Source organism: Pagrus pagrus (genome assembly GCF_965226575.1).
Source record: "Pagrus pagrus genome assembly, chromosome: 11".
Classification (NCBI taxonomy): domain Eukaryota; kingdom Metazoa; phylum Chordata; class Actinopteri; order Spariformes; family Sparidae; genus Pagrus; species Pagrus pagrus.
The window spans coordinates 22,165,736-22,192,293 of record NC_140195.1 but is presented as its reverse complement, the minus strand read 5'-3'; the positions used below and the strand labels follow the sequence as shown (position 1 = coordinate 22,192,293).

Sequence of the window (26,558 nt, the reverse complement as noted above, 5' to 3'; positions counted from 1 at the left end):
ACCGTCAATAAACCAGAAAAAGGTGTCCCTATGTAGACGTAAGGTAATAAACTGTGAAATATCTCCATGTGTCAGAAAACATCTTAATCAGATTGTCCCAAGGCCATACAGTCCACCAAAAGCCAAATGTTAAAACTGAGTTCACAAGGGCTGAAGTCCTAGCCTCTAGAATTTCACTTAATGGAAGCGAAACTGACGGCTTCTAAATCAGTTGCTTTTCCCAGTCATTGCCCTTCACAGCAAAACACAGGACACATCCGTCTTGTCTGTTTTCACTGCAACTCTGCATCAGGATATAAGAATTATTACTTCAAAAGAAGCATTAAAACTGTATTTGACTTAATGGTTACAAGTGTGCCGAACCATGCTACAAATCACAGAACAACTACGTTATGCAAGAGAGCATGAGCACAAATACAGTCCCACAAACTTCCTTTCCCATTTGCAGGTAAAGTTTCCAAGCCTCAAGAATGGTATTAGGTACTGTCCTAACCTCGACTCACTCGGTACTTTATTGCCTCTGCTTTAACCAGAATTCTCATACTCATTTTAGCCTCTTGGTTCTTGAAATGTTGTTTCTTTAAATCCATCAAATTTCCAAACAGTCCAGATTTCTGATTTATGGGTTTTGTTATGAGTCATTCGTCACCATACATACAGAACCTTTTGCTCATTTTACTTATGTCATCCTCCAGCTACAGAACAACAGAGGTTTCAAACCCACAGTATTTGGAAAATTAGTCGCTGATCAGCTTTACAACATTTGATATGAACTTGTAAACCAACTTAGTCAGTATAACCACACAGGAGCTCCACTGAGCTTGGTGCCTTGCTCTAAGCAGTCTCAAAGGTAGTTGCCGTAATGTTTCATAATGGTAAGAGTAATGTCAGAAACTCGCTCTCTGTAACCCCTATTCTACCGCCAGACACATTAAAATGTACTATTTCTCAACAGTCGACTCCATTCATGTCATCTATTTTCCAGCTGACTCTCATGTGATACAAACAGCCGCCGGCGTGAAAACAGCCAGTACTGATGACACACATTAACTCCATGTTTGTATGACAAAGGAGAATTCCACTGTAAAATATGATCCTATTGGTGTGATCCAAAGTACAGTTTTAATATTCAGTATTTTGAGTTTATACTCAATCCATTTTGTAAGGTCCCAGTTTGCTGGAGGCAATAATTGATGTGTTTTTTCACACTTATAATTTGCCTCTGGTGTGACGCACCACAGCTGGCAGACATGACACATCAGCAGTCCTGATACCTGCATTGCACTACATATTTTACCTGAAATGACACAAAGGATGTCATTATTATGTTAATGTTTATTATCAACTGTCTGCTCCCTCTCTTTGGACACCAGCTACATCAGAGCGGTCAAAGTATGTCTCTGACTTGACATTTGTGTAGTAGTTAAATTGTCAGCAGATCCTGAAACCATAGGAAGACGTTTACGTGATGGCTCCAGAACTGAACTGTCGGGTTGATTTGCAGTTCTATGTGTTGCTTATTGTACACTTCATTAATGGGAGCTATTTAAGATGCTGGCAGATTAAATCTAAATGACACCCAAACTAATTTTCACTCTGGACATCAAATCTAAGTGAAAATCAGTTTCATCTGATTTGCTCCTTTTTTAAAAATCATGTATATTTCAGTGATAATTAGCTTATACTAAACACAATGATCCATATAACAGTGTAGTCTCTAACAGTAACTTTTAGAGGTACACTTTGAAGGTTTCTGCTAAAGTCCTTCACTTGTGGTGGGCTGCCACGCCTACATTTCCATTCAAAAACATAGATCAAATACGTGTCAAATACATAAATACAATATATGTCAATATAATAATACTAATTTTGTCAATATTGCCCACACCCTAAATCATTTGAAATACATTTAAAAAACGGTTTTGGGCTGGACAGCCGTTTTAAAGAAAGCAGTAATAGATAATTAGTGGTATTGTGTGTGTCAGTGAATCAGGCTGTCTGTGTATTAGTGTACCTCCCCTGCTGTCTGTGCCTCTGCTTTTTATTATGCGGCTCTCCACATACACTGCAAGTTTGCAGCCGGCATGCATAATTGTGCAATTGTGTGCAAATTTGTATAACTTGTAATGTATTGCAGACATTATGTGCTTTTTGGTTAGATTCCCACATTAGCCTGGTATTGTAGTGCAAGCTGTAGAGCCTGCAGTCAATGCTGCTGAGCTCAGCACTTCAGCACGCATCGACTGCTGACATATAGAGGCAGACTACATATATCTACTCTGCGGAGGAGGACGCGCTGGGATAGGATTTATGTTTGTTCCTCTCTGCACAGGTCTTGGGGAAAAAATGAAATGGGGCTGGAGGAAAAAATGAGGAGAGAGACTTGGAAAGACAAGAGATATATTGATAACAGATCATGATGACTCAAAGTTGGGTGAAGATGAGATGGTGATCAGGTTGTTGACAATACAAGCTCCTCAAGAGGATTAGAGGGTAATGCCACAGTTTCAACAATCATATCTCAGCTGTTTTCAAGGGAAATTATTAATGTTTTTTGTTTATCATGTTTATTTCACAGTCAGCCACTGTTTATTATAGTATAGGAAATGTTGCCCCGCTGCTCTGTATGAAGAAGCTGCACGTGTGTGTTTTGAAGGCATGATTCTGGAGGGATTTCTGGGTATACGTGGGTGTGCAGTAGGAGATTGGAGCTGATGTGCTTTATTGAGTCTGCTTTCAGCTTGCCAATTGTGCGTCTTCCACCTCCTGTGTATGTGTGTGTCTGTATGAGTTTGCACATGTACACATGTACTGTATGTATGTGTTCAGCTCTGCCTGCTTTACGGTGTGCCAAAGTGCATGATTAAGTCCCCCCTGTGAGTGCATGCCAACAGAGGCTGACAATGACGTCTGAGGCTGCTGGTTCTGGAGGAGAGGCAACATGTGAGGGAAGCTCCCTGCTCCACATCTGACCCTGCTGTTATCAATCAGACCTTGAGAGGAGGAGAAATGGGGTGGGGGGGTGATAAGCAGAGAGGAGAGAGGCAGAGAGGAAACAAAAAAAGAAAAAGAAATGGAGAGACAGAGTGGGAGGATAGAAGAGGAGGACCAGATGGCTGGGCCGTTGTTGAGGAAGAGGAATGTGGGGGAAAATAGGGAGATACTGTAGGTCAGAAGAGAAAAAGGGGAATGGGTGGAGGAAAGGTGAGAGATAATTGTATGACTGTGTTAATGTAACTCGATTAATTATTTAGTATAAAAAAAATATTCTGTGTTAATATTTTGTATAAGTACAATAGTCATTTTTTTACGGTATTGTTGCAATATTGATATGGAAGTATTTGGTAAAAAATAAAGTAGTATTATTGATCGCCATATAGCCTAAAATATATATATTTTAAGGAATAAGTATATGTATAAAATCATAATCTTAACATTGTGCTTACTTGCGCGCTCAAACTTTAAAATTTCTCAGTAAATAAAAGCTGCCACTGTGCCCTCGACTTTGTCTGACAATCAGAGAAAGATGGAAGAACAATAAATGACTGGAAAACTTGTCAACCTTCTGTACCTGAAATGGGCACAAATTGGCCATTTAGGTGACAAAAATGTCACTGAGTCAGCGACTGAAGCATTAGGAGAGTGCCTCCACTCCTCACAGGCTTCTGGTTTAGGATATTTGCCATCTAAAATGAATTAATCTCACAAGAGTGCCGGTGTGTGTATTGAAACTTGAGAAATAGGAAGTTAAACAGCTTGATCTTCTCCATTTAATGCAACGAATGAATAGGCAGGCACCATTCATATCTTACATGACTATTTTCAGTGATGGGCTGAAAGACCGCCAACAGCACACCCATCCCCAAACATGATGCAGCTCCTGTCACTATTTTATTCTGCCAAATTCATCCGGTCCAATAGATTAAAGGCTCCAAATGGTGGTTGACTCACAGCCAAAGTGGCTAATGTAATGGACAGACTTTTCCTTTTTAAAGCACACATTTTCCCTGTGTTTTTGCTGTTTCTATTCAAGGAAGCATTGGTAAGAGGGAAACCAGGAGGTGTGAACAGCAACAGGTGGGCGGACAAATAACAGACCTGTCCAAACTTAGTTTACGTCACCAATTTTCCTTTAACTCCCCCAGTTGAAAGCCAGCTGTTACTTCCGCAGTTTAGGTTAGGGTTCATTTAATCCTTACCAACTGTGTCGCAGGAGCTGTCTTTTTTTCATTTATTTGTCTTCTGCTGTTCCCCTCTGTCTCATCCATCTTATCAGTCGAACCTCTCTGGAGCCGTTTAGGGACTAAAGATAAGCAAAATGTGAAATATTGAAATTTAAAGTGAATGAGGCGGAGTGGCCACATTGAAGTTCTCCCCTCCAGCTAACTGGCTGGTGTATTGACGGGCCATGCAGACAGACAGTCACACATTGAGAATGGCTGTAGGGAAAATCAATGGAAAACACCAGGCAAGGACAGACTTATTGCTCCCTTTTTCCCTTCTTCATTTATTCACTCAGTGGGCTCTGTCTCAATGATTATCTATCCTTCTCTTCTTTTGTAATTGTTTCTCTACAAGGTTTTCCGAATCACCAGTCATCACATGCTATAATCATCCTCTTATCCTCTTATCCTTTTTATCCGCCTCTTTCAGTATTTATACACATAACAAATCTGAAGCTAGTTTGCTGTCTGTCCATCTTTCTTTCCCTTTTTTCTTTATATCTCTCCTTTCTCTTTGTGTTTCCACAGGCATGTAAACTACCTTACTACTCATCACTGCCATCATATTGGCATTTGCTATCATGTCTTTTTTTCTCCTCTATTTTTCTCACTGTTTCCTTTTTATTCCTTTAATCACACCACACAATAAATTTCTCCACGTCACCCCTTCTGGTCTGTCATTTTGTATATCCCCCTCTGGTTCTCCCTCTGTCCTCCCCTCTCTCTTTTTCTCTCCCCCTCTATCTCTCTCTTCTCTCCATCTGTTAATGTTGTTATGGCAGTGAGTGGGAGTATAGGGAGGGATGGAGAAAGATAGAAAGAGAACGTGAGAGGAGGTGGTGGTGGGGAGGGGGGGGATCTACCACTTGGATAGAGGAGAAGGGGGGTGGATGGAGGAGGGAGGGGGAAGGGGGTAGAGTTGTTATGGTGATGAGATCTTCTTTGTGTTAGGTTGCTAAGGCAACTTCAGGCGTACACTTGATACAGCCACCATCACCATCACCACCACCCCCAATCCCCCCCTAGCCACATGACTGTAGGGAGAGCACTTCACACATTGCACACTCAGACTAGCACACCCACACATTGAAACACACAAATGCACGTGCACGCACACACTTTTTTTTTTTTTTTATTATGTCCACCTGCTCTTGACAGACAAAACTGCATTTTATGTGACTGTTGGAGACAATGTATGATTCATTTTCAAATCAACCAAACCACCGGGACTGAACACGTGTTGATCAACCTTCTGCTTTTGGTTTAAAATGGACAAGAACAACAAACTCGCTAGTGTTCATCCTATTCTCCTGACTTTTTTAACACCCCACAAACTTCAGGCTTATGTGTTCAGTTGATTTACCAGTTGTATAGTATTTACTTAGGTAGAGTTTAAGAGCTCACAAACTGTAAGGTAACCTGACTCTTGAGTCCAAACAGTAAATGTTGAACCAAAGCAAGAATATCCACACGTATAAACAAAGAGGAGCGACTAGACAAATAAGTGTTCCCTTGCATGACCTGCTTTGTTTGCATCTATGTGTAGATCTTCAATTGTGTGTGTGTGTGTGTGCGTTTTCATTGGTCTTTGTACCTCTTAACTGCAGTACCTGCAGCGATCTGACCTATTCACGAGTTTGATTTGGATCAAAACAAATCATTTGAAGCAGTTTGGAATGTGTCCTCCTGGTAGGTGGTACTGTTGCAGATGACAGAGTTTCGGAGTGAAGGGGGTTGTGCTCAAGAAAACAAAAGGAAAGGAGGGTAAAAATGAGGTCACTGAAATGATGATTCTCATTCTTTTCAGGTGGCGCTATCATAATTTCTGTGAATGGACCTTTTTAAAGGATGCTTTTGGTGGGGCATGTTTCATTCCATTAATCACAGATTGTGTATACTTTAAAAAGACTTTTCACTAGTGAAGGAGGAGGGTTTATGTCTAAATTGGGTCCATGGGGAATAGGCATGAGGGAGTAGATTATTGATGATCAATGAGTCAAGTGATGTTAAAGGATGTTGCTGTATGTTTTAGGACAAATGACTCATTCATTTTTCTATGTAAATATCAGCTGTATCCATATTTATCTGAATGCCTCAGTTGTGCTGAACTGAATCAAACAAGAGATAATTAGCTGCCTACCAACCTTTTTTTATTTTTTTTTCTATCCATACTCAATGGACTGTACTTATTTTTGTAGTTATGTGTTATGCCAGGGACAGGGAGGTCAGAGGTCAAGGTCCAGAGTTGTTATTTAGTTATTTAGTTGTGGCACCACATAGCTCAGATGGGCATTAGGTCATGGGAGCAGAGCTGTATCAAAATAGCATATTTGATTGTTGTTTGGGAAGAAGCCTGAGATCAGTTAAAGACATAAACTGTCATTACAAATAAAAGCAGAGGTGTTTCTGTAATTACTGCTCTTGTCATTTCTTTTGTAATTGTTGTTGTTCATTCATATTGACATTACATATTCATTACATCCTGAAATAAGTAAACAACACAACGTCACCCCAGAAAATACAGTTTGAGTAGCATCTTGCAGCTGAGCGTGATGGCCTGTAGTGTAAACATGATGGTAATGTACTGTGTTAAGAGTTAACATCCTAACTGTGCACCAGGACTGAACAAGAGGCTGGTATCTGTTAAATACTGCCATCAGAGTGTCGACTCTCATCTTGGTCATAAACTGATGAAGACAAAAATATATATCAGGAAATACACCACAGTCTCTATTTTGTTATTTTGTTACAGTCCCCAACAGCAACTCTAAAGGACTGATCTATCTCTTGAGGTTAAGGAGATAAAGTAAGAAAAAAGACTGAGATGCAAAAGAGAAGATGACGGGAGGGAGAGGAGTCATGAAGCTCTGGGAGCAATACGGGGGAGGAAGGTCTGTTCCTTTGAGACAACTGAGGGGGCGACGTATACAATAAATGACAGAGAGGAGGGAGCTAGAGAAACTGAGAATAGTGTGGAACTCATGGGAGTGCATTACTATGACTGTATTCCTTTGTAGGAAGAAGAATTCATGATGACGAAGAATTAAATCTAAACATGTTTGATGTTAAGTGGTTTGTGACGTTATTCAAGGCATCTGTTTATTACCGTCCTCACTATGAATAATTTTTCATCGTTTTTTTTCTTTTTGTTATTTTTAAGAACAGTCACATTGTGATTGTAATAGCCTGAAGGATTTCTGGTACCACTGTCACAGGGTTTGGTATACGCTGCAGTTACTTGGATGGGGATTAAGTAAATGAAGAGACAAAGACTCGCAGGTCAAAGAGTTGACTCGGTTGCTGCTCGTTTCCTACTCCATTTTGGCTGTGGATGGTAGGTTTGTCTGCCAGTCTTGTTGGCAGGCATTCAAACATGGTTCCGAGATTGTTTCCATCCTAAAAAAAAGTCCAAGAAAAGTAAGGATCTCAAAGACCTGCCCTGAGACATATGAATAAAAATGTTACGGATGCATACAGTATATGGATTTTTTTAAGACAATACCTGTAACGATAAGTTCCTGCCTTTCATGTCTGATATCGATAAGATAACTGATAATTTAACATTTTTGAAGTGTTTATTGGTAGATCACAAACCAACTTTTAAGGTACAAACAGCCACCTACTGTGTCTGAGTTTATAAATGTGCTTATTAAGTCAGTGAAAGTAATTTGGCTTCATGTTATTGGCTCTATTTATCGGCTACAATTTCACAGATACTTATAAATACCAGATAATATGAATTTCTCATTATCAGGCTGATAATTTATTGGTCTGATATATATCGTGCATCTTTAGAAAATATTTAGAGAGCAAGCAAAGCCTTTGTGAGTAGAGACAAGAGTCAAGCAAAGTGAAGGAGAAACTAATATGTAAGCAATATACTTTTTGGATTAATTGAAGTGTCTCTTGTAGCTGCACATGTAACACATTTGTCTTTGTCTCAAATATTGGTCTTGGGTCAGTCTCATATAGACTGCAATTCACTATGTACTTCCAGAACATCCGGCACCCAGTGTGGACAGGATTAGAATGGATCCTCTTCCTGTTTCCTGTTTCAACTAAAGTTCATTAACATTACCCATCCAGTCTTCTAAGACACAGAGAGATGACATGCCACTGCTGTGTAGAACCAATTTCAACACACTGACATTTATGAGCTTGTTTAACCGAGCCATGGTTTTACTTTGTTTTGATTGGTTGATGGTCAGAATGTGCTGTGGCTGGCAAGGAAATCTCTATCTGCCCAGAGCCCATTTAGCAGGTGTTTGATACTTCTTGCGTTATAATTCACTGTGACTGTGTTTAAACAACATTAAAGCCGCAGATGCAGGCACAATGAGAATCACATAGGTAAAGCAGATGCCAAATGAGTTTAAATGTCCAGCATGTATGTGAGAGTTAACACATGCGTACAAATGGAGTAGAAATGCAGAAGTCACTCTTACTGCATTCTTTCTTTGTGCTGTAAAAAACAAACTCCGTTTCAACAAGTTACGACACTGATGTAGATAATTTCCTAAAAAGAGACAAACTTTGTATGTAAAAATTTCCTTTGCAAATGCTATAAATGTCAGTACGGCAGTGGCTGAGACCATGCTTGATCTGTGTTGAGTGATGGTAAGAGTGATCTCCACGGAGAGTAGAGTGTTAAACTCTGTCCATCTCCCCAGGTGACCGGGGGGAAAGTGGTGTGTGTGTGTGAGTTTCCCCCAGGCTCCCGTCTTCACAGTCTAGATCTAATGGGCTCTGACAGGATGGTAATAAGGTAGCAATGGACACACACTGTGCGTCTGTGTATATGTGTGTGGCAGCAGTGAGCTGTGTCCATGCCGGCTAGTAACAGCCCAGCCTTAGAAAGCAGGTGTTTAGGACTCTGACCTCACCCCCTGTGTGCGTAATTTATAACACCCTGTTACACACATTCACAAGGTCAAGGTGCTCCTATACATGCACACAAATGCTGCGCAAGGCCAAATTGCAGACATGCACTGTGTCGACTATGCAGCCACACATAATGTGCACACACATACACAGCCCTTTTGTTTCTCCCTCATGCACACAGTTCGTTCTCTCTTGACTTGCCACTTTATTAGTCCTGATGCATATTCATATCCAGCAGTGTCTTTCCAGGCTCCCACTACTCTGATGAATACTGTCTAGTGTCAAGTACACAGCGCTGAAATCATGACCAGAAATTAAACTCGATTACGGCTGCCGTTTAGACATTTCCAGGAAACATCCTCTGCCTTGCACAGGATGTTTTTCCTGTGTTTGGCTTTGATGTTGTTAGAAACATAGGTTGTAGCCAGGCTGTGCCATCATCGTAATCTAGGAAATGTGGCTTAAAGATAATGCTTTATTACAGAATGAGACTCCCACAATTTAAAAGAAAAAAAAAAAAGGCTGAAACCATGAAATGAATAAACTTTGTATTGATATTAAAAATATTTACAGGGTCTGCTTTTAGATACATACGACCTACCATCCTCAGTATTTCACTAGCAAGCTAAATCAGGTGAGGCAGAACCCCCCTCACCCTTGGGTCCCGGCCTCTGCGTGTAGCCAGGTCTGTGGAAAGCTTACAGGCAACAGGCTGGTGTCTTGGCCTATAGTCCTGGGGCAAAGCTGCTGCCAGGGAAAGGAAGTGGTTGCTCTGCATTCGTCTAAGCAGAAGAAAAATGAGTGAAAGGAATTTTTAACAGCATAGGACTGGTTACCCACTAACCTTGACAATAAAAATGCAATGCATGCGCAAGAAACATTTGCATTGCATTGGGTGGTGTTAATTTTACCTTTTAATACTTAGATTTGGGTTAGGCTGTTAATCGGCTTAATATCCTGCTTGCAAACATCCCCCTATACATGGAATATTCTGTAAATTCCCATAGAATCATTACTGTCATAACAGGATGATACATTTAGGCTATATGCCATTCTTCCCTAGCTAATATCAGCGTCTCTCACCTGTTGTATGTATGTCACATAATCTCACTCTTCTGGCCTAGTGTAAGAGGCACTTGGCATTCTCATGGGCCAACACTTAAGAGAGTATTATCTCGAACAAATGTGAGTATAAATGTGATAAATACGCACACGTACACGTTTGCATTCAGAACAAGCTGAACAGTGTGATTAGCAATGGTCTTTTGTTAGGAAATATTAATTTTTTCAATTACAGGTTCCGACCTAGATGCAAGGGCACACAGCAGGCGTCAGTAAACACAGACTTTTAACAGAGAGGCATCATACATTCGACAGTACTTTACTTTATTTTTATATATTTGTAATAATATTATTCTCTCTGGCCAGAGATCTGCAAGGGGGTCAGAGATCAGGGTCGCCACTCAATAGCTCATCCGGTAAGCCTCATGTTTTTCTTTAGGAAACACGCAGGTGCCTATTGTTGAGAGTCTTTGAATGCTGAATCTTAAAGCTGAAAGACATCAGATGTGCCATCCTGGTGGCGCAGGAACGTAAACAGTGTCCCAACAGCATCTGTGCATCCAGACAGTGCTTTGTAGCAGCTGGCTACGCTTGCACAGACAAGTCTGCTTGTTGAGTTTAAACGTAAACAACCTCTTTGTCATTTGTAATGAACAAAGAAACACAGTTATCACAAATACTGATAAGGTTACTGTCAATATTTGGGGAAAGAAACGTGTTGCTGGTTCAGACAGCCTAATTGATTATATGTAATGGGAGCTGTTGGAACATAACTGTCATTACCCTTTCAACCTTTCTCTCTCCTAATACATTATTCCATATAAATATTTTACTTGAAGACATGTAACTACGAGTGCTTTTATTAAGATATTTGTTAATCCTCTCATATCTGTCTGGCTTCAGGCAGTCACTGTGCCATTATTGCTGCTCAGTTTGATCACGTTTTGTTTTATTAGATTTAAATTGGAAGTCATGAAAAAATTATACTGCCATTTGTTCAAGGGAAAGTGTGTTTGTGTGTGTGTGTGTGTGTGTGTGTGTGTGTGTGTGTGAGACTGATGTCAATGCCTGAGGCTGTAACTGCTCACAAAAGCATTCATGTGTATAAAGAAAATATAAACTTACAATACTGAAAATACCTTTTCTTCCCTTTCTCAATTCATCTCCTCGCTCACGTCTTCTCTCACGGTTACGCTCTATCTCTCTCTGTTTTTCTTCACGTCCGCCTGTATCTGTGAGCGTGTCCTACTTTCTATCTCTTCACCTCTTGTTGCCTTTATCTGTTTGACTGTCTGTGTCTTTCTTTATTTCTCCAATGCTGACTGTCAGTCTGACTCACTGTCTGCCTTTTCCTTTTCTAAACCCCCTTCTTTCACTTCAGTTATTGTTATGAAGAGCCTGTTTAGAGCAGATAATGTAAATTAGGTTTTGAAAGCAATCATAAAATCATATTAAATGTCATTATGAAAAAACAATGATGTTAATTCCACCTCTCTTTTTCTCTCTCTCTCTCTCCACAGCTCCACCACCCAGCAGATTCAACAGGAGAGTGTCAGGTAAGATGTGTGTGCGCATGTTTGCGTGTGTTTGACGTCATGTCCCTTAAGTGTAAACCACACCAGGGACAACATTGCATACATCACCGCCTAAGTGGCCCACCAGCAGCTTGTGTGTGCGTTATTGTGTGTGTCATGTGCGTTGAGGCTAAGTGGTTGACTGAGTTGTGTCTGTCTCTGTCACTGATGTCAAACACTGTTCAGGCAGTGTTTTCATAATGAGAGCATTTGCGTATGTCAAGCATGTAAAACAGTGTTAGAAGCATCACTGCGGTGTGTTTTGGGTTTTGTGTGTGTTGCTGTCTGTGGTTTGTGTATACGGTGCTCTTGTTTTCTCACGCTTGCTCTTACACGTCTAGTGTTTACATATGAGTAATTGAATGTCGTCAGCCGTCACAGAGCGCTGCACTTTGATTAGGTTCAGGGTGTGTCTGCTGATGTTTATCTTTACTGCTGTCCTACTGTCACTGTTGACCCTGCTGTCTATACCGCAGCGCCATAAAGATTTATTGTGGAGGATGTTCATTTGTGCAAGTCATCAACTTTGTTGTACTTGTTGTTTTATAGCTGTAACATCTAGTTGTGTAGAGTTCCTTGTTGTTATGATGTGGTAAACAAAGTAGTTTGAAGTTTCTTGTTAACAAAATGTTGTGTGATACAAGTAGGCCCTCTTTGTAGTGGTAATGTTATAAGACATAATGATCCTTTTTGAGCCCTGAAAAGAAAGTGTGTTAATACGACAACAGAGATGGAGCGTCACTGTTATGCTCATCATGTTTCCCAGAGATCTTCCGACAAAAAGCCTGTTTCAGTTATTTTGAAAAAGATTCCCATTTGTAGTGTGTGAGTTGTACAAAGTTGTTTTCTTTTGCAGGTGTTTTGTATGTGTGGTGTTTTCTCAGAAAGAGACACGTGAACTTCTACCAGGAAAGGAAGGCTCATTAGATCCACCTCTTTATCACCATAATATTCTATTAACAAAAGAGGGGAAAATGCTTTGTGTGGTGTCCCATTTAGTTTGGTGTGTTTTAGATTTCTAAAGATAATTGGTTATATGTGCAGGACAAGGTGTCACATTAGCCAGGTTTTCATTCAAATATGGTACAAATATTAAACGAATCTAGAAAAAATCGTCAATTGAACATGCAAATTAATGTGTTTCTATGCGCTACCATTATGTGATTATTAGGGATCGGTTAATGAAAATTAACAGTGAGATAGAAATCCAACTAATGACACACTTTCAATGCAGTTACCCTTAAACATTGTAATGTCAGGCGACAAGTTCTATAATTTATATTATCTTTTGAGAGACTTATCATTTTCAATTTTTGTGACACTGTAAGAGTAGTGTTCATTCAACTTTATGCTTATCCATAGCCGTATGTACATGAGGTTGCAGATATTATTAACACATTTCAATGTACCATACAATACACAGACAGCCTATTAAAGTGGTATTCTCAACCAAAAGCAGTACTTTTAAAGAGAGGCTAAGAAGTTTTATTGGCCACTCTGGATTAAAGTTTTACGCCCGTTTCACCTTTGACCACTGCACCACTGATGGGTGTGGTTGGTTGTCGTCAGAAGTGTGCTTTGTTGCACAGTGATGTCTCAGGGTCAAAGAGTACACCTGTACGTCACTATGGCAGGATGAGAGGTCAAACATCTGGTGGTCAGCAAAAAACAAGATATTTATGGTGTGTTAAGTTTATCTTTGTTTACGTAATGCAGGGCTATAATGAATTACATAAGATTGTCCAGGTGTTTCTGTTTCCTGTTCACGGTATCTATAATAGACTGTGACGAGGGAACTATTTGCATGTTGTAAAGCCTTCAGTGACCATTAAAACCAACACCAGTGGTGTCATAGAAAAAATCGTCTCTTCTATTGCATGAAGTTATTCAAGGTAGAGAAATCTGTGTATTCGCAGAATATCAAAAATCAGACTAACTTTACTCCTGGAACGTACACACATACTTTGTTCACAGCTAATAATAGATTTCTCTCCAAAATAATTTTTAAGAACTGTAAAAAAGTACTAACTGGTTTTGTAGGTTAAGGGAAAGTGTGCAAAGCCGCTGCAAATAATAACTGCAATTGGCTCCTGGAAATCATTCAAATTTGCATGACACCTTAAACATCATCTTATTTTTAGGAGCATCTTTTTCACTGCTCTTGTGGTTTTGTGACCCAGTAGCACAGCTGAAATCACTACGCCTTAAAGTGTTGCCAACATTACACAGGATGGTGGTTCAAATATTTCCATGTCCTGTCCAGATCCTATCTTAAGGTTGTGTTCAGCTAAACTTGAGATGTTTCTTGAGAAGGTAATGCAGGACTGATTAATCATTGATGGACACGTAGAGGAACAATCTGTTTTACAATCCTTATCTTGAGACATGCACACTACATTCAGGCAGTAAGATATCATCAGTGTTACTGGGAATCAGTGTTTTCTCACATGTGAAACATGAGCCCACAATCACAACTCCTTTTTTATTTTTTTTTGTGGCTGAAAGCAGGATGGAAATGACGACTTGATTATATTTGCATTAGATTTGACCACACTGCCCTGTTACAAGTGAACTCAGGCTTGTAAACAAAAACATGCTTTTGGCTGCTGTTTTGATATCCTGTCATCCCGCCAGGGAGAGATAGATATTTTGGCAGCGTGGAGGAAGCAAATCTGATTCCTGCAACTTAAGCTAAGCATGATGGACCTGCCTCTCTGCCTTATCTGATTTTCAATTCACACCAGTGAAGAGCTAAATATTTACACTAACAACTGTGTTTTCATACTTTTTAAACCCTTGTGTGGGTTTTGGGGTCGTATCTTGTCGTTGGTTGAGATTATGTTCTCACTCCTAATTAACAGCATCACATTCTGCTTGGCAGAGCACTGACGCCAACATTAACTGCTTTTCACTCTGTTCATTGTATTTACCTGCCCGATCGAGCTGAAACTAAAGCAGTTAACACGTTGACACTCCACAGGTCACACGGCTCCAAACATGATTGGTATGAATGCTGGGAGATAAGACGTTACACTCATGACTGCGCGCACACACACACACTTAGAAACTACCATGCGTTTTGTGATAAATGTCATGTGAGAAGTGGAGTGTGTCTCTGCAGAGTTGGAAGAAACACAGATACATAGTGACAATTTAAAAATGACCTTGTCAGTGTTTGTCATCCAGTGTGGGGAAACATGTCGCTGTGCATGTGTCATTTCCTCACTTCTGGGCTCCTTCAGTGGCCTGCAGTAATGATGTCCTCTCTTCCCTTCTACTGCAGGCTATCGTTTCATTTTGTGTTATACAATATCTCCCTCTCTGCTTGTGTGTGTTTGTGTAAGGTCTCACCTTTCCCTGTACTCTGTGTGTAAGTGTGTGTAGAAAATATTTGACCAAGATGAAGTGGATACAGTGTCTGTGTTAGCGTCTTTGTGGTTTTCTGTCTTGCTTGTGTTTGTGTTGAAATCATAACATGAGTCTCCTTTTGCATCTTGTGTCCAGATGAGTCAAGATGTTATTTAACTGTCACATCTCAACATACCTTTAGGTTGTTCACCACTATGATGGATATGTGTTGTGTAGAATCTGCAGAAATGTGATTATTTACAAAACTGCTTACAAAAAACTGCTTTACAAAAAAGCCAAAATGTAATCTTGATTGTAAAATCATTACCGACTGTGATCCCACAGCCATGCCTGCATATTTTGCAAGTTACAGGGGGAAAAAAAACCCTTAGTAATACAGTGAAATGGAAATGAATGTCAGTCTGTCCTTCAAGAAGAACAATGAAAATGTTATATTACTTGTTCCCTAGTGGCAGTATGTACAGAGCTGCCTGCAACCTGTTGGCTGGCTTATTTTATTCTTTTTAAAGGTCATTTGTAGTTATTGGTAGACATTACACTTTCTGAACCTGTCTATAGAATACTTTCTTACTTGATTATTTGCTCAGTTTAATAACAGTGTAATCACACCATACATGTTAACACAGTATATAAAATTAGTTTACATGTCTTCCCTCCAGTGTGTGCGGAGGCGTTCAACCCAGACGAGGATGACGAGGACACGGAGCCCAGAGTGGTTCACCCAAAAACAGATGAACAGCGTTGCAGACTGCAGGAGGCCTGCCGAGACATCCTACTCTTTAAAACACTAGACCAGGTACATGAAACATAGAGGAGGAGATGTGTACACAAAACAATCAGAGAGCTAGAGTTAGAGAATCATAATGTTGATTTCAATTACTTTTTGGTTAATTTCCCTGCCCTATCATGCAATATGCATTACATGCTTTGAGGGTTCCTTTAGGGCAGCTGTTTAAGGCACTACATTATACAGAAGGTGCTTCTGATTAGAGGTTGACCGATTAATTGGTTTGACTGATTAACAGTTCTAATAAAGTTGATACCAAAGATTGTTCAATTTCGACAGTGTTACATTTAAAAAAAGAAGAAATAAAAACATTTAAGATATGGATATAGATAACTCTGTTGTATCTGTCCAGCTTTCACCAACAAAAAAATATCCCCATTTTAATTATATATTTCTAATATTAGCAGATTAATCGGCTATCTGCTTTTTCCTTCTCCCAACTATCTTTATTATATCGGCCTTTAAAAATCCACTATCGGACCTCCACTTCTAATATTTTCTCACTTAATCGACATATGATGGAGCAAAAAAATTCGCAATCCAATAGAACAGCACCAGAAACTACAGCTTTATCAGCAAGGAAAAATTCTATGTTGCATAAAAACAGAATTTATTGCAGTTGCATTGGATTTCGTGACAAAGGACAGTTTCTGTCTTGGCTGCTCAGTGTATAAAATCACTAAATTCTTCTCAGGAACCACACTTAGAAGCAACTGGTCCTGGGGCAGGTCAGATGATCAATTTGTAAAAAAGGAAAGAGAAAAACAGCTGAAGAACTGTCCACAAACGTGAAGTCAAGAGAAAATGGACAAAGAAGTACTTGTTAAACATCTTTGCATGTCTGCTTTGCATCATTAATCAACACAATCTATTCTCTGCTCAGTCATAAATGTAACAGTGGTTTGAGTATGTGTTTTTGTTGCCGTATTAAAACTTCTCAGCTTAAACCCTCCTATATTTGGGCATAAGTAGATTGCCTCACCCGTTTTTTTTTTTCTTTCAAAAAAATTGCTTGTCTGTGTGATGTCACTATAGCTGATTTATCCAAGTTTGTTTTGGCTTGGAAGATGCCTTTCAAATCAATTTGTTATTTTTCATTGTAAACCATGCAGTATTTGGCATCTGCTATGATAAATCTATGAGATTATGATGAACTCAAACCCCAGAGACAACAGTATTGTCCTGGAATTGCATATCCTGATAAAACATGGAGAAATTGTTACGATATGAAACAAAATGTCCTCTGTTCCTTCTGCTGAGCACTTTCTCACAGTGCCCCCACTGGGATAATTCAATTTAATCTCATCTCCCTTCAGGAGCAGCTCTCACATGAGCTAGATGCCATTTTGGGCAGCTGGTTTAACTCCATAGCAAGTTTTCACTGTTGCTCCATGTTTCTTCACCTCATCTGTGTCTGACGTCCTTCTTCTAATCCCCCCCATCCAGGAGCAGTTCTCAGAGGTGCTGGACGCCATGTTTGAGTTAAGGGTTCAGCCCCAGGAGCACGTCATCGACCAGGGAGACGATGGAGACAACTTCTACGTCATAGAGAGGTAGGGACATGTAGTAATTCACTTTATACAATCACGTGTTTGACAAAGTGGTGGACATCGTTCCATCATTGCTTGTGAACAGCTGAGCTTTTCCAGGATGCCCCTTCCAAACCCCTTCATGACGCTATCACCTGTTACCAATGAACCAGTTTACCTGTAGAATGATCCAAACAAGAGTTTTTGGAGCATTCAATAACTTCAGCCTTTTGTTGCCCCTGTCCCAGTGTGTTTGAAACATGTTGCTTGCATCAAACAGATATTTGCAAAAAACAATTAATTTAGGATGAGGTAAAACATTAAATATATTGTTTTTGTACTGTTTTCAATTGAGTATATGACAAAAATGAATAGCAAATTATCACACTGATTTATTTATGTATTACACAGCGTCCCAACTTTCTTTGGAATCGTTGGGCTCGCAGGGTTGTTCAAAACATTTGTTTTGTCATTGTAAGGAATAAATATAAATGGAGAGAAACAAAGATTCAGCAAACAATTACAGCCTCAAAAACACAATGTCGAGAACAATTCCAAAGCATACGTTTCTTAATGAAAGGACTGTTTAAATGCAATAAATAACAATGGTTTAAACAACAAGAAATCTCAAAGATTTACAACAGTGCCTCCATTTTGCTGGTCTTTCCAGTTGTGTTTAAGCTGTTTATGATTATGGTGGTTCATATGTGTGTGTCCATGTATACAGTACCTGTGAAGGCTGTGTGTAATTTTCCTACCATATTGCTGATGTAAACTGCTGCTGTGTACACTAGCCTTCACAGGACAGCCTTTGTTGCCCAGGCTGGAATACAGCACTCGGTTGTAGGAACATTTATATGGTTCTCCTCATTATACTTGTGATGAATATGTGATGAATGACACTTTTTGACTGCAAAAATATGATTATGCATCAAGCTGCAGGCGGTTTTCTTAATTGCTGTAATAATGTTCCCAGGTTCTTGTCATGTAAAGAGGTGAAATGAAAACATTGTAGGTTGAACTGATTATTTGTTTCAATCATGGAGGCTACTTTGATCATCCATGAAACTGCACTACACTATCATTTCACAGTCACTTGACTAACCTAAGTGATTACTTAGCATAGGTTTTTAACCTCTGCCACCAGTGAGAGAACAGACCTGCCAGTGTTTGGCTGGAGGCTGCTCATTGTTTATCCCACCCTGGGCTCTATTCATTCTTGGCATGGCACGTATCAGTTCAGCACAGCGGTTTGGTTCCACTTGTTGTGTGCTATCTTTCTATCTGCATACACACTTTCTAACACAGCATGCTGCCTGTACAAGAGACATGCAATGACCTTTCAGAGCAGCACGCCTGCCTGGTCATATACTATCCCGGGGTTTTCCCTGGCCTGTAAAAGGCGTAGGTGGGAGCTAATGTCACCAGCAGGGTGTGGTGTGAGCATGGACACACACAGAGATGGAGGGATAAACACAAACCAAAAAACAAAAGCAGGAAAGAAAACAGGTCAGAGTAACACATTAAACTTCATTTCTACATCTCCACTGCCCCCCTGTTGGCATATCATAATGTTAGCTATTAACTTAAACAGACTTGGTTGTCAAAAATGCCACATCTTGACGATTTTATGTGGCGCGAAGGCTAACTGAAAGCACTGCCGCCCTGGCCTGTGTTGTGCTAAAACCTAAACGATCCAGTTCTGAAATCTTGAAGACAGGAAGTAACTGGAAAATACTCAGAAGCCCTTAGGGACGAGGAGTTAGTATTTGTTAGGAGGGATGACGTGTTTGGTGTGAGAGGAAGTTAATTTGTTTATACATTAATGTTCCATCGAAGTCATCACAAGATTACTCTTTGTTTTCTCTTCTTTTTCTGATCATAATAAAGGATGAACGACCTAGTCGTAGTTCTCTATATTAGTTTTGAAAATAATAAGCAGCTCAGTCTTGCATTTGTCATTTTATCTCTAGTCCCTACATCTTTCCAATAGCACTAAAACATCCCAGTTATTTACAAATTTGAAACTGCGTTGTTGCGTCTTCTATCTATAAGTTTTTAAGAGGCCTGAGGCTAAAGTATACAACTGTCACTTTCTAATCGTTAACCAGCAAGTCAATTTTGGAACAAAACCTCAAAATTCTGGCAACTTAAACCAAAACATCTTCAGGGTATTCATCGATCATGGCTGAGTCGCCTGTTTTCCAAGAAGTAAAAATGTTTTTTAAAAGAGTCTTGGCTCTTTCTTCTACAGCTGTCTTCTTGGCTCAAGCAGATTTGTGAAATGTATCAATGATCACAGCTTTCACACCTGCTTGGCTTCTTTATTAAAGCGCTAGCCGCACAGTATTTAAAACCGTGCCTCTTCTCAGCTGTGCTCACAAAGGTAGGCGACGACACAAGTGATCATCGTCCCCATCGTCATGGTAATCCAAATGAAGTTAATACTCCAGCAGCGACAAGGGTTTTAGCCCCACTACACAGCCAATGGGAGGACAGGCTACCTTTATGAAATGACTGGTTAATCCTGCAGAGCAACAACGCTGCAAATTACCTACGCCGGGTTTAATCCTCATACAGAGAGAGAAGAGGGGAGGGTCAAGCAGGAGGGAGGGGGAGATGGAGCTGCTCTGCTGAAGTATTACTATCTGCCAGAAACCTAAAAACCATGACCAAACATTTTATGATACTGTACATGAAGATATACAACAGTATTCACAGAAATGCAAAATATCTTTCACCATTACATATTGTCACCATTTAGCACTGTTCAGTCCCCAAAAAAAGATCAACTTGGAGCACAACTGTACACACTAGTGCACCCACACAAACACAGTTAATGGTTTGACCCTGAACCCTCCTAGTTGGCTACTCCATATCTTTGTGCGAAGCCCTGGCTACAGAAAATCTGAGATTAGATGTTTAGTTAAACCAGTCAGTAGGTCAGTAAACAAGACTCTGCCCCCCTCTAAAGTTTGTCTCAACTCAATCAGTCATTATACTATATAGATTTATGTGATTTTTCTCTCTCAACGTTTGCCTTTTTTTTTCTCTTTCCCTAACTCTCTGTCCCTCTCTTCTCTCTCTCTCTCTCTCTCTCTCTCTCTCTGTCTCTCTCTCTGCAGGGGTGTGTTTGACATAGTGGTAAAGGGAACATGCGTGGGTCAGTACAACAATAAGGGCAGCTTCGGGGAGCTGGCACTCATGTACAACACACCACGCGCCGCCACCATCGTCGCCACCCAGGAGGGCGCATTATGGGGACTGGTAAGGACATACAAACAGACAAACACACCAGGGTCATATGTAGATTTTAAAATCATCATGAGTTAAAAATCAGATCAGTTTTCTGTCGAAGTAAACGATTGCTTAATTATCTGGAGTTTGTCCTCAATTATCTAATTTGTCAAAGAGGTGTATTCACTCGCATTTCTATCAGTGTCACATGTTTTCAGTGTTGCTCTGTCAGTCAGATTCTAACTGCAAAAGCTGCTTAAAAGCTCAGTTATAAACTCTGCTCCCCTGTCAGGATTGTTCTGTGAGCAGGTTAGGTCCAGTTTCTGTTACCAAATACAGTACATTGAGCTATGATGCTCAGACATGTTAAGAATGAAGCTATGTTATCTATGAATGGAGCCGGTGCTGTGCTCTCAGGGTTTGTGCTGCTGCAGCTCCTCCCTGTGGCTGAACAGAGGAGGAGCAGCAGCAGTCTGTCAGTCTGAGAGAATGTGCCCTCAGGAGGTGTTTCTTTTCTCACGTTTTTTTTTTCTTCTCCAGGACCGTGCCACCTTCCGTAGACTCATTGTGAAGAACAATGCCAAGAAGAGGAGGATGTATGAGTGTTTCATCGAGTCTGTGCCCTTACTCAAGTCACTGGAGGTGAGTTCAGTGGTTGTAGGCCTTTCTAGAAAGGACTCTCGCTGTCTGCAGCAGAGACGGTGTACAGTGTACGTCCCGCTACCTGGCCAGTTAATGATGGGAAATTTGTTTATGATGGAAAAAAAGTTTTGTCCCACACTCACCAACAAACAGTATTTTTAAATCAGCTGAACACATTTTCCTCGATCTACGGTTGTAATGTGAAAGTGAAAGAGTTGATTGGATTTTACATGATTTTCTCTACTCTCATTATTTCTCATGACCCCTCTTGAATTTTTTTCTTTCCAGGCAACAGAAAGGATGAAGATTGTGGATGTATTAGGAGCGAAGCAGTTCTCAGATGGCGAGCGCATCATCACACAGGTAAGACCTTGTAGATGATGTGGTTTCAAACAATGGAAGTGTGACTCTAGCATTGGAATGTTGAGTATTTTATCATACACATAACCACCTTTTAAAATGCATTTTTAAATGATCTGTTCTCTTCCTCCTCAGGGTGACAAGGCCGAGTGCTTCTATATTGTAGAATCTGGGGAGGTCAAGATCATGATGAAGAGTAAAGTAAGATACTCCCCCTCACCTTCTTCATTTCTCTGTTTCATCACTGAAGGATTTTTACTCTGAGGTCGACTTTATGTCACCTTGTATCCGTCAGAGACACGTGTAGGTGGATACATTAACCCCCCTAGTTTCTACTTGACAAGTTTTCCAGCAGTCACTTTTGTACCAGTTCATCTGTAATGTAAAAAGGCTTGATCACGTAAATGTAAGGCAGAAAATGCAGCTGCTCTCAGAGGCTGATCATTATTCAAAAAATTCTTTCAATGGTAGGAACATGCACCAATATTAAAGCCCACTCGATTCTTCTACTAGGTACTTTCTATGTAGAACATTTAGACGGTGACAACCCACACTCTCCAGTAAAGACCACCAGAGTGTTTCCTGGTTTTGCCTAGCAACAGTGGAAATCACACTTGTCTGCTCAGCCACTGAGTGCTCCTCGCTGGGGGGAGGAAAAAAACCGAGGCACTCAATGGTTCCTAACCTTTAATCCTCTTCTCTCCTCTGTTCCCCTCCGTCCTCTTCTTTCCTCCCTGCAGACGAAAGCGGACCATGCAGACAATGCGGAGGTGGAGATAACGCGCTGTAGCAGGGGTCATTACTTTGGGGAGCTGGCCTTGGTCACCAACAAGCCCCGGGCCGCCTCGGCCTACGCAGTGAGCGATGTCAAGTGTTTGGGTGAGACGGAATGCACTCGGACACACTCGTTAAACGCATTTGTCAGCATCGATGCTCAGAAGAGAAACAGTAATGAAGTCAGACGTGTACATAAAGTAGCTTTGATTCATCATCAGATTTCCACAATGTGATACCTGCATCCAAAGCCTTGACGGTTGCGGTCAAAAGTTTACATACACTTGAATACAGAAAATGTATATCGTGGCAGTCTCACTTCCAATGATTTCTACATCTCTCATTTTTCTGTGATGGAATGAGTGGAACAGATACTACTAGTACACATACATGAAGTTTGCTTCAAATCTGATTGGATCTTCTGAAAATGTGACCAAATCTGCTGGCTCAAAAATATACATACAGTAACTAGAACGATCAATTTTGGTGATTATAGAAAGTTGTGTGAATCTTTGTAGCATGGCCTCTTAACTTCTTCTGAGTGGTTATGATTGAAAATGGCTAGTGACTTTTCTGTGCACATTTTAATAGGGCTTGTTTGATACACCCACTAGACTCGGCCGCAAACACTACAGTGTGAAAGTCTGAAGAGCTCAGCATTGATCTGAAAGAGCCAATTATTGATTTGAACAAACCAGTTAAGTCATTTGGAGCATTTCAAAGCAGTTACAGGTCCAAATATCAACTGCTTTTTTGTGACAAAGTAGTTTGTGTTCCTCTCATTCCATCACAAAATGATGAGCTGTAGAAATCATCGGAACTGAAAACTGCCGTCATGTACAAGTTCTTTACAAGTGTATGTAAACTTTTGACCACGACTGTACGTGAACATTGATATGGGATAATTGTATGATCTGTGTGTTGTTTCAGCCGCTTCACACCAAGTGCAAAACCAAGCTCTCTATGAACATTATTATGTAAAAGATTGCAAAAATCCTGGTATATAGTTAAAGTTAATAAGCAATGTTTAAACCACTCAACCTCACAACAACGTCTGTGCCATTCACTCATTTTCCAGTAATTGTACTGTTACAAGCCGCTTGTCATGAGATATCAAGTGGCATTTGAGTTTTGTTTAATTCCCGATCTGCATTCGGCTCATATCTCGTCTGTCATCACCTTGAATTTCTGTTAATTTGAAGGCCATTTAGTAATTATTTTTGCTTTTAAAGTGGGTGTACTAATTCAGCCCCGACCGTGACATGAGCAGCTCTTCACTTTGGAAAATATCACAGGATTTTCAACAGCTGCTCGTGTTTTTTGTAGTTTCTCTTGATTCTGTTGTGAAATCTGCTTCCGCTTTTTTTTATAGCTCTTATTGCACAGCTTTTATTTGTTTATCCACACGTTATTTTTTCCTTAGTAGATGTAGTGTCAGTCACTCTCACTCTTCGCACTCCCCTATGTTCTCCCCTTCAATCCTAACCATGCACACTCTGTCAGTATACTCGCTCACCTGTCCGTCTGGTCTTTCTGTTTACTGTACTCACAGTACAGCAGCCTGTCTCGAACAGCTGATCCGCTTTGAAGCAGAGAGAAATGTCAGTCAGCCGCACTGCAGCAACAGATGCTGTCTCTTCTACTCTTGTCATTCTCCTTTTTCTGTAACAGCTGTAAAAGATGTGCAGGACTTCAAGGGTCCTCTGGGGACAGGTAGAGGGACAGGAATGCCTCTGCCTTTATCTAAAACCACTTTTACACCAAAATTAGTATATAAATGTGTTTTGTTATTTTAATGCATGTACACCCACTAAAAACATATGATTGACTCCTCCCATTGCAAGGACACTAGTTTGCCTTTCTGTTATTTTTTTCCTTGTTTATCACCTTCTTCATCTCGAATTTGACGGAAAAACAAAGTAGCAGATCAGACTAAAAAAAAAACTTGTTTCATAAAGTCTTAATCAGTAGCATTCTGATTTAGTTCTGTCCTCAATTATCCAGTTGTGTCCTCAATTATCTAACTGGCAAGTCACTGACAATGTAACAGTGGTTACTTTTTTGAAAAATATCTTCAACTACAGTCTCTCTTTCAAACTCAGCGCCAAAGTGATACAGTTGCATCGTGCCTGAAGAGGGGCGACAATAAGTGTGTCCATCACAGATGATCAGAGGTGGAGACAAAAAACACCTGTGACTAGTGCGGAGTCATTTGACCCTGGAGTTAATGCCGATCGTACAACTTCACACTGACGACAAAAGCCAGATGTTAGCAGGAGTTAGTGATTTTTTTGTCAGTGTGAACGGGGTGGCCTCGGTTCTGATGCTCAAAGAGGAAAACCTGAATAATTATTCTGACAGATGACGACATGATTATGTGTTCTTGTCACGTTTCTTGTAACATTTTTAAAACCAAGAACAATTAGCCCAGTGGATTATTTGACCAAGATGATGACACCTAACATATCTGGCTCTTTCTCTCCCCCTCCCTCTCTCCCTACAGTAATAGACATACAGGCATTTGAGCGCCTCCTGGGCTCCTGTAAGGAGATCATGAAGAGGAACATCGCCCACTATGAGGAGCAGCTGGTGGCCCTGTTCGGCTCCAGCATGGACCTGAGAGACTGAGCCTCCCACACCACCCTCCGTGCCTTCTTCTACACACACACACAAACACACACACACATATACAAACACACATGCACAGACATATGTCCTCTATCATACAGTGGCTATACAGACTCGTAGTAAGCTTTACACAGGCCGTGAAATATATGAGAAATTGGCTCACCTGCAAGTACATAAATGCCCACACATTCTGAACACACATACATGTACACTGACACCTATGTAGGCACAGATAGATGCTCACTTCACTTAGCCTGCTCATCCTCGTGCACATACTAGCTCAACACACTCCTTTATAAGATCAATTTGTAGATGCACACACACACACACACACACACACACACACACACACACACACACGCACACAGAGCTAGCTAAAAGCCAAGCACCTTGTTGATTGAGCCAGCTTCAACCTCTCAGTATGAATGTCTTCGCTGCAATGACCTTGATGCAGGTAACGCGGTGTAAGGACATAAAACACACATTCGCACACACTCCATACACATGTTAAAAAACACATCATCATGCTTCATTTGTGCAGGCTTTGCATTCACATTGAGCACTTAAACAACTTAAAGTTGTTCGAACGAGCCTCAGTAAAGGACACATCGACATACAAACACACACACACACACACACGCAGACAGGGGTACAGATACTCAAAAGTTCATAGGTTACCACACTTGCAAAAACGGACACATTGTGGTAAAATGGAGACAAAAAACTTTAAAAATCTCTGAAAAGGAAAATGAATCAAAAATGCAAAAAAAGAGAAAAGTTTAAAGAAGACAGATAAGTTTTAGAAACGTTTTATGAAGATAAAAAAAACAGAAGCTTTGATAAAATATTATTTAAATAAAAAAAGTGTTTCCTCTTTGGGAGGCCGGGGTGCAGAACTTTGTGGGCGTGCTCCATTTCTTCCTCTACTGTTGTTGATTGAGTTGAGTTGAGTTAGTGCTGGTGATTATTGCAGTACCACTGAAGAAGCAGCGAAAACGATAACAACCCTACGTTTTCTGGGACATTGTTATTCTGTCATTGACGCCACACGTCATTGTATTGAATTAATTATTAATGTATTGTTATTATATATTCATTTATTATTTTTTTGTTTTACTTTGACCAATTCTGATAAAATTCACCATCCATCTGACAAAATGATAAAAACAGAAAAAAATTCTAATAAAAACAGTAGTGCTTATTTCTCCTTGATTATCCTTGAATGAGTTGTCCTGGATTACAAAAAAGGAAAAAAAACTGAAAAAATAAAGCAAACATTTTGTTAAAACTTGTCTTTGTGTTGATTTTCTACTCACACTCACTAACACCTTCATTGCCTTGTGTGTATAATTCATAAAACTGTTATTTTGATGACTCAGCCATGCTCTGTATACTCATAAGCAAGGGAACCTTGCAGGTTGTCACATTCAGTATGTGCTGACTGTGGGGTAATGACTGAACTCAGTGGCAGTGCAGGATACAACAATTTGCA

General features: G+C 40.2%; 1 protein-coding gene across 2 annotated transcripts in view; it reads left to right on the top strand.

Annotated features, from left to right (window-relative positions):
- prkar2aa (protein kinase, cAMP-dependent, regulatory, type II, alpha A) overlaps positions 1 to 26,354 on the top strand; it is a 43,391-nt gene extending 17,037 nt beyond the window's left edge. For both annotated transcript variants that reach the window (XM_084367534.1, XM_084367533.1), the window contains exons 3-11: positions 11,687 to 11,722; positions 15,769 to 15,905; positions 17,343 to 17,449; positions 20,551 to 20,692; positions 21,203 to 21,304; positions 21,593 to 21,667; positions 21,800 to 21,865; positions 22,405 to 22,543; positions 24,942 to 26,354. In XM_084367534.1, coding sequence (XP_084223660.1) covers positions 11,687 to 11,722; positions 15,769 to 15,905; positions 17,343 to 17,449; positions 20,551 to 20,692; positions 21,203 to 21,304; positions 21,593 to 21,667; positions 21,800 to 21,865; positions 22,405 to 22,543; positions 24,942 to 25,066 — 929 coding nt within the window. In that variant the 3' untranslated portion in view covers positions 25,067 to 26,354. The remainder of the gene's footprint in view (positions 1 to 11,686; positions 11,723 to 15,768; positions 15,906 to 17,342; positions 17,450 to 20,550; positions 20,693 to 21,202; positions 21,305 to 21,592; positions 21,668 to 21,799; positions 21,866 to 22,404; positions 22,544 to 24,941) is intronic.
- The last annotated feature ends 204 nt before the right edge of the window (positions 26,355 to 26,558 follow it).